Genomic DNA, 9,155 nt, shown 5'->3' on the forward strand with positions numbered 1-9,155 from the left:
TATCGAGTCATACACAGGGAACCTTAAAAATCTGCCCAAGTCTCAAATTCTAACTTTACCAATGAGGAAAACGGAGATAAAAGACTTAACCAAAGAAACGGACTAAGTGGTAGAAAAGCCAGGATTAGAACACAACTGCTATAAATCTTACATCATCATGACTTTTCTGGCCTAGAACAATGTCTCCCTTTCTCTGATTACATCCATACCATGCAATTATACTTTCAGATCAAAACTGAAGACTCTCGCTATGATTTATAGCATGTTAGGATGTGATCTGGGAGAGCAGTTTGTGGACTATGCAATTGCTAATATTTCGGTATGTGTATGCTTGCCATACATACATTATATACGAATTGTTGACAAATTATTTGTATACCTCATTTAATCCTCTCAACCTCACCAACACAAGTATTATCCTCATTTTTCATATGGGGGTAAACATGGGGTCTATAAGACTAAATAATGAGAGCTGAAGGCCAAAAAATGCTTCAGGTATATAGCATAGTTGGGACTTCAGCCCAGGCATGTCCAACTCCACTGTCTGTAACAGTCATTCACATTACACGCTAAAACATAATTAAACACTCTACTGATTCTATTTGACCAAGAGCCTCCCTCTCCTTTTTTGTTTTTCAAAAGCTAGGTAGCTCAAATACAAAGATGGGTTTTGGTTTAACTTACAAAACTATTTAGTAAAACTTATTTCTAATTCTCCCCTAGAAACTAGTTAGTTTTAAACTTTGCTTTGGGCATCTTTCATTCACAGATTAAACAATTTACTTGTTTAATAATGAAGTATTGCCTAAAACGTTAAAAATTGCATTTAAAACACACCAGCGTTACTTACAAATAATCGACATATTAATTTCAGTTTCTCTTCTATCTATACATTAATATTATTTTATCAAATTTTAGTGAAAGCTCATGGGGAAAGGAGGCTTTAAGTAATTTAACATTAGGACTTCACTTATTTGTCTTGCTTACTCCAACTAACATGGGACTTAGTGTATGTCCTACTCAATGATCTGCAGAATTTTAATGTAACCATCACATATAAACATACAACTTAATAAGAGTTCATTCTTTTTAACAAATGTTAGTAGGGTACAGAGAAATAAAACTAAGTCTAATATTGGGCTTTAAATTTGAGATGTAAGCAACCCAGAGAAGCATGAATGAAACTTAATTCAGCTGTTTAAAAGCAGAAATTATGAACATACTTTTTAGAGATATAAGCAAATAACATATCCTTAATATTATCAGCCAAATTTGAAATGTATACATTAAAATACATTATGAAAGTCATAGAACAATGTATAGGAATGATATGAATTGGTTACTGTTCCTAAATCTTTATGGAGGGGTTTTTGCCCTGAGCTATGTCAGATTGCCAGATTAAGAATGTAATAAATATTGAGTAATCTGGTATGTTCAAGAACTGCTGTGGGAAAGACCCAAATTATACCAATGATTCAGGTATGTACATTCTTTGTGGATGCAGTAATTTTATTAGACCACATAAAAGAGCAGCCTCAAATCACAAGTCCACTTGGTTTAGTATAAAGAAAAAACTAACATAAAGGATTTATTCCAAGTCAGGAATTTTGCTATTCATACCCCTTAAATACTGTCAACTATTACAAATTTTTATTAAACTCTGCTCTTCCCATTAACAAGAAATTACTTAGGGAACATCATCATTAAGGCCACATTAAAATAGACAAATCTGTTTTTATAAACCCCCTCTTCCTCATACTTAAGGAGTATTAAGAAATAAACAGTATTTGTTCAAAAAGGAAATACCTACTAGTCTAAAACAATTATTTAAAAAAGGAATTAGATGCCTTTTCTTCAGTAGTAATAAGTGTTCCTAATTCCTTCTGAGACCCGTATTTCATGTTATTTTGCTCTATTTTCTTCTGTCTTGGTTATCTGCCATCACTCTCTACCTCCCCCTGCCCCAACTTCTGTTATTTTAGGAAAGAAAAGCCAAGATCTTTTTATATTCCCCTATCAAAACCATTCCTCCGTAAAGAGACTAATTTTGGTCTTTTTTAACCATCTGATTGTTGGGGGTGCTCTTTGTTACTAGAACACTAAAGCGCATGACTTACTTCCAATCTCTTCTGGTGCAGAGAAAGACTAAACTCTATTTCAAATTAGCAAATACCAGATCTATAAATCCAGTATCATGTTTTACTATTTCCAAAGCAGTGATATCAGAATTCTCAAAGAACAGTTTAATATTACACTTATCCTCAGGAAGTAGAAAACATATACAGCACAGTACTAGTATTATTTAAAAAAAAAAATGACTTCTCATAAAAGCAGTTTCATTCAAGATACTCCCCCTACAAGGAAAAAATAGTGTTACTAAAATAGCTACTTAGAGTGTGCCTTACGCACACACATATAAGCCCCTATGTTTACTAAAGGTTATGCAATGTACAGCCTATAGAATTTAGTTCATAAAAACTTTTGAACAATATATAGGTCACTGCTAATAAAAAAACAAAACTAAAGCCATATTCCTACTGATACACTTTTGGACCATCAATCCTTCTGGAAATCTATGATAACTGCCTTTATTTAGAGCCATGTTTATGACTAAAGTATATTTTAGTAATTAGTATGGCACTCTGATGAATCCATCATTTTTCATATTAAATAATAACGCCACTCATACACAGGATTTACACTTTGATCACAAAATCCTGGGTAAGAGTACATAAGATAACATGCAGTGTGTGATTTAAACAACTGAAAAGCTGGAAGGGCAAAACTATGTCCACATTTCAATACTGATAAAGAAACATAGCTCCCAAGAAATACAGATTCACCTAAGGAGCTTTCATTTGTAAAGACTAAATGCAGTGAGACTTTCAGAGCTCTATAGTAAGTATCTATAGATTATACAATAAAGAGTGACAGTTCTGGCTCTTATACATTTACATAATCTCAATCATCAAGTTAAAAACCTGCACAAGTATGTGTGTATATATTTGAGATATACATATAATTGTATAAACAAAATTAGTAGTAATAGCACCTACCAGGGTACACCACTTAACATTCACAATTTATAATACTTAATCAGTAGTCATTAGCAAGCTACACAAATAAAGTCATTAAACAAGATATAAAGATATCTACCACTAAGGGATCCTTACAACCAGGTTTCTAACAATCCTTGGTTGTAGCTGACAGTTCACAATTGCAGCCATTCATAAGAGTTCCTGGAATGTGGCCTACAGGGTTCACATTGGTCAGCTATCTATGGAAAACGATCTGTACTGTGTTCCCTTTCCAAAAGGGCCAGTAATATTTTGCATCTCTCCCCATTTACCAAAAAGGGGTCTGTTAAGTGTGTAAGTAATTTAAACAAATTTTGTAACTTTCACTGGAAAAGTGGCTTTTTTATGAACTATATTTTCAACCATTACAATATTCTCCAGTTTACACAAAATCAGTTTAAAGAAACAACTGACTATAAGCCTTTCCAATGAGAAAGGCTAGAATAATATATAGACTTTAGAGTAATTACTAATATAGAGTCAACAGGCAGTGTTAACTGAACTTTAAAATATATTCTCGCTTTCTATATACAACCATCAGCCCTTTGAAAGGTATATTACTAAAATGTATGACTATAAAGTCCTCTTTTCAAAAAGTCTCAAAATGAAGCCTTGTATTATGGTAATGGAGCCAAAAATCACAAGATAGTTTTCAATATATCAAACTGAAGAAACTCAATCATTTGTTAATCTTCCATTTTCCTTCCTTTTCTCAAAAAACTAGTTACTAACACAGTAACTTAAAAGAGCAACTATTCACAAAATTTTAGGATCTGAAATTTGTCAATCCATTCACAAAGTCATAATTACTCAAGACCTGTCACTCCAATGTTTTATTTTGCATTTGAATGACTGCAACTAAAACTGTATGCAGATTTTAAGAAGGCAACCCCAAATCATATTAAAATTATGATTTTTGTTGGTACGTTTTCCTCAAAAATAGTCATCTCAGTAATTTTAGCATACGCCTAGAAAAACTGTTATTTAATTTCAAGCATACAACTTTAAAATTCCCTTTTACAAAGGCTTTCCATTAAAAACAAAAACAAAAAACTTTCTACTTAATGGATTTATTCCTTCACCAGGTGTGTTGGTCCAGAGACAAAATAGTCAAATGTGTAAGATTACATCTTGAAAACTAGCATGTTACATTAAAAACCAATGAAAGAGTATAACAAAAATTAGAAATGGACATTTGATAAGCAATGCAGATTTTAAAAGACTGGGTGGGGGAGGGAAGTAACACATTTAATATAGGACTGCACACACATCAAAACCCCAGCACTGGATTAACTGTTGCAATTGATAAGAACAGATACGGTTAGTATCTGTAGTTCATTCACCTTCTGAAATAAGACTCTCAAAAATAATTAACCCTTTTAATAAAGTTAAGAGGATAAATAATTGCATTTTGAGGTCATACCCTAAAGAATACATCCCAGAGTTTCCATTTGTCAACAGAGCTCTCTGCTTCATGCCATATCATCGTATTAAAGTTCTGGGGAATTTAATTACAAAGGCTGTAAACAGAGAGGTGGTGAAGAGGAGAGAAAATACATTCTTCATTTATAGATGTGCCTGTGTTTTATGAGGGGAGTGTGGTTTGGGAAACCACTCATCATTTCTTGAGATATGGGGGCAATGTACAATAGGAACAGAGAGGCAAGCAAATGATTATTTACCAACCCATGAGAAAAACCTGGCTTCTGGCAGCTAGAAAAGGGAAGATTATCTGTTGCCTCTTACAAAAGGTGAACAAATAAACTCAATCTGCATTTCAGATGTGCCCCTATGTGTGAAAAATGAAATATGGGAGCAGATGTAAAGAGGGATTTTTCTGAATGGCTTGTGGAATCAGTTTCTTACTTGGTTAGTCCCATCCATATAAAATTTCTCAATGACTAGCTAGCTGGGCTCACTTATGGGACACGTGGTATTCTCTAAGAGTTCTCAAATGGAAAAAAGACTCCCAACAAGCAAGTCACCTACAAAAAAAGATGAACTTTGAATTACAAAAAGCAGAGAAGATGATTTCAGTGAGCATTTTTCAAACCAACAGAAGTATATAACAATAATTCAGGGCTAATTAGAAATGAAAAGTTAAGAATGTGAAGGAACTCAGAAGAAACAAGAAGAAAAAGCTTTAACAGATCTCATTGTTCTACACACCAATTATTCTAGAAACCCATAAAAACAGCTTTTAACATATCTAAAATTAACCTCGCTCAAAAGAAAAAACTCCAGCAAATAAATGCTTAACTGTAAAGTACCTAAAACCTTCTCTGTAATTTTTAAATGTAATTTTAAAGCTTTGTAACAAGTCGGTTTTTAAAAATTTGCAATGTGTGTCAAATTTTCCGGTGACATTTCCTGAAAACCACTTAAAATCCTCACTGAACCATAACCAAACATCAACTGTTGTAGAATTGGTATGGCAATACACCAATTTTCACTTAAACCATTATAGAAAGCATCCCTTAAATAGAGGGAGCCAATTATTGACATGAACACTTTTACTATAAAATTACTCTAACTTCAAGAACTGTAGCTTTTACTACTGTCAGAGTCTTATTTCATACCTCCCTTTCTATAGTAAAACAAAACAAAACAAAACAAAAAACTGATGGATGATAACACACCTTTTGCTTTAAAAAAAAGGGGGGGGGGGTCTTAACGATGTCACTGGGAAGCCTCCTGACCTTCTATGTTCTTTTATTAAAAAGGCTGGAGGACGATATGATCTTCAAAGCCAGACATGACATTTCACCACTCTCTCCAGCCTTTGCAGACACACTGGAGGAGATTCCTTACATGGATCTATCCCTATTATACGACCTCTGGTTTTCCAGAATGGGAAACTTCTAATTGTATGTCCTGGTCTCCAAACTCACACTGACAAAACTCTGCCATAAGCGTTCAGGTGTGATTGTTACCTAAGAAAATGCTATGGGGCATAATCTACCAGGTACCACCTGTAAATCGAGAAAATTAAGCTTAAACCCATCTTTCTGAATGAACAAACGTTGTATCCTTATCTAATTCAATGCTCTTAAATGACTGTGACAAGACCAATTCTCTCATCACACACCTTTACATTAGCAATCTAAAACTAACGCCTTTTCAAAAACTGACAAATCAATCTGACTAAAAACGCAATTTGTCTATTTAAAAAATGCTAAGGGCCTCAAACTGCGGGGGGGGGGGGGGGAAGAACTCTTAAGTTGCATTCTAAACTAGTGTTTGGTCAAGGGTTCCTATCAAGTATTTTAAGGAAGATTTCCATACCTGTCTTCATCGCCATCCACGGGAATAGCTATGCTGAACACAGAGGTGGCGAGACTGTTCATAGGTGTTAACTGAAGGGGGTTGGCCAGGGCATCTGCAACAGGAGGCTTCACGACAGGCTTAGTTTCAGCAATGAGAGAAAGTGGTGGTTGAGGTAGGGGTTCTGATTTTCTTCTGGTATCGTCGGCTTGCCCGACCAAAGGCTGGGTCTGAGTCTGGAACTGGCTTAGGTCAGCCTGCGGTAGACTCGTCGGTGCACTGGGTGTGCCTGGCGCTAAGGGCAGCCCACCGTGCGGGATTACGCTGCTGCTCCGGCTGACGGGCGTATGGCTGCTCAGCTGCTGCGACTGGGCCAGCGGCGCGGGGACATTTGGCATAGTAATGGAGGTGGTAGACGCACTAGGCACGCTTGGAGCGGGCGCGGCTGCAGGCACGTTTGGAACTCCGGGTAGAACGGCGTGGGGGCCGCCGGGCACGGCTGCCGGCGCCCCACTGCCACCCATCTGCGGCGGAGGCACGGACTGGGGCTGCACGGTCCCAGGGGGGACCAGGCCCGGCTGCACCGCGCATCCAAGAGCAGCCAGGGGCACTCCGGCCGGCTGACCGGGCGCCGCCTGTCCTCCGGGCGCGGGTCCCGGCCCCGGGGCCACGGCCTCGCCGGGCAGGGAAGCCACGCCCATTATCTGCGCCCCCACCGCGGCGGCAGTCGGGCCGGCGCCCACGGGAAGGCTCGCTCCGGCGCCGGTGGACGAGGGCTGCGCGGGGCTTGGCGGCTGCAGGCCGGCCACGTGCTGCTGTAGGTACTCACTCTGCCCCGCGGGCTGGACTGGCAGCAAATGCCCGGGCGGTAGCTGAGGCTGGGGGTACGCGAACGGCTGGGGCTGCTGCGTCGCAGGAGCGCCGACCGCGGGGCCCGGCTGCTGCGGCAGGGTTACATTCGTCAGCGGCAGCCCTTGTCCACTGGGGCCCTGCGGGAGGACGCCGGGGCCGGTTCCCTGGGGCTGGCTTGGCTGCGGGGCCGCGATCATTGGCTGTGGCCCGGCCGCGGCTCCCGGGAACGGCGGCACCGGAGCCGCGCTTTGAACCACAGCCCCACCTACGGGCGGCGGTGGCTGTGGCTGCCCAACGCCAAAACTCTGCGGCTGGGCCGGGGCGGGCTGGCTCATTTTCTCCGACGGGGGTAGCTGTGACACAGCAGTCAGGGAACTGTCAGTTCCCGAGTCGGGCCCGTGCGCCCCCGGCACGGAGGCCACCACCACCACCACCGACCCTCCGGTGGCGCCCAGGCCGCTGTCCCGCTCCGCAGTCTGGTCGAAAGTACTGCTGTGCCTAATGCAATCCCCGGACCTGGTCAGGACGCTGCTGTCTGAATCCCGCTCATAGTATTCCATGCACGTCCATCGGCCGCGTCGGTAGGGCTCCCCGCTCCCGTGGTCCAGCTTGATGACTCGAAAACGGGAACTGCAAGTGGTGGGGGGCTGTGCTGGGGCCGCAGTCCCAGGCCCGGCGGACGAGCCCGCCGCCGGGGGGGCGCCCGGTGCCCCCGCCGAGGGGGCCGCCGGGGTACCGGCCAGCGCGCCGGCCACGCTCCGGGCCGCCGCGGCTCCTCCTCCGTTGGCGGGAGCCGCCGCCGCGGCCGCCAGCTGTCCGTCCAGCAGGAGGTTCGGGGACACGGTCCCGGGAGTCTCCGCATCCCCAACATTGTTGAGCGTCTCTTCGGAGGAGCTGCGCTCGCAGACCTCCTCGGGGCCGTAGTCGGTGGCCCGAGACACGTCGAAGATCTCGGAGGACACGTCCTCTGTGCGCGACTCGTCCGGGTCGTCCAGGCTCTCGGTGTCCTCGGTGATGCTAGTGGCCACCTGGGCGGTGGTGACACTGGTGATCTGGAAGCAGCTCTTCTTCTTGGCCGGCATCTTGGACATGGTGAGGGAGGCCGGCGGGGGGCGGAGAGGCGCGCCGGCTCCTCCGCGGTGTGGCCGGAAACCGGCAAGGGGGGGCCCCCAGGAGGCAAAGTCCGAGTCCGCGCTGGGGTCGGGGAGGCCGGGCGGCCGCTGCTCAGAGCCCCCGGCCGCTCGGGGCGCCGGCCGCTCCGGGACGCATCCCTCCGCGCCGCTTCCTCCGGCTCTGCCCCCCGACGCCCTCGCGCGGCCGCTCCTCCTTCCTCGTCGCCTCCCGCAGCCGCGGCGCCTCAATTCAATCCCCTCGGCGGCGGCGCGGGCGCGGGCGCGGGCGCGAGGGCAGGGGCGGGCGGCCGGCTTCCTGCTCCCGGCGCCGGGGCCGCCGTGGTCGGCGCAGCTCGGCGCTCGGCGCGGTCCGCAGGCCTCGGCCGGGGGCGGGAGGGCGCGGGAGCGCGGCGGGGCGGCGGCGGCGGCGGCGGCGCGAGGGGCGGCGTGAGGGGCGGCGCGGCCCCGCTCGGGCTCGTCAGCGCCGGGAAGCAGGGGAAGCGGCGGCGAGTCCGGAGCCGGGGAGTCCGGATTCCGGCCGGAGCCGCGGGCTGGGGCGGGCTGGGGCGGGCTGAAGGTCCGCGGGCGGCCCCCTCCTCCCCGGCGTCAGCCGGAGCTCAGCCCCGGGGCCATGTCGGCCGTCTCCGGCGGAAGCCCGCTCCGGGGGAGGGAGGGAAGGCCGGCGCGGTCCTCCCCTCACGGGGGAGCCACCCCGCGGGCGGCGGCGACGGCGGCGGCGGCGGCCTCCCCGCGCGGCTCCTGAGAAGACTGAGGGGCGGCGGCGGCGGCGGCGAGCGGAGACGCTCCGGCTGCGTGAGGTAGCGAGCGGCGGGAGCTTCCTCGGCTCCTC

General features: G+C 45.9%; 1 protein-coding gene across 2 annotated transcripts in view; it reads right to left on the minus strand.

The window, feature by feature from the left end:
• TSC22D2 (TSC22 domain family member 2) overlaps positions 1-8,670 on the minus strand; it is a 47,984-nt gene extending 39,314 nt beyond the window's left edge. The window contains exon 1 of one of the 2 annotated variants that reach the window (XM_077864713.1): positions 6,363-8,670. In XM_077864713.1, the coding sequence (XP_077720839.1) occupies positions 6,363-8,284 (1,922 nt within the window). In that variant the 5' untranslated portion in view covers positions 8,285-8,670. The remainder of the gene's footprint in view (positions 1-6,362) is intronic. The other variant, XM_077864714.1, reaches the window with a different exon arrangement.
• Positions 8,671-9,155: the final 485 nt, after the last annotated feature.

Source organism: Canis aureus, chromosome 22, assembly GCF_053574225.1.
Source record: "Canis aureus isolate CA01 chromosome 22, VMU_Caureus_v.1.0, whole genome shotgun sequence".
Taxonomy (NCBI): domain Eukaryota; kingdom Metazoa; phylum Chordata; class Mammalia; order Carnivora; family Canidae; genus Canis; species Canis aureus.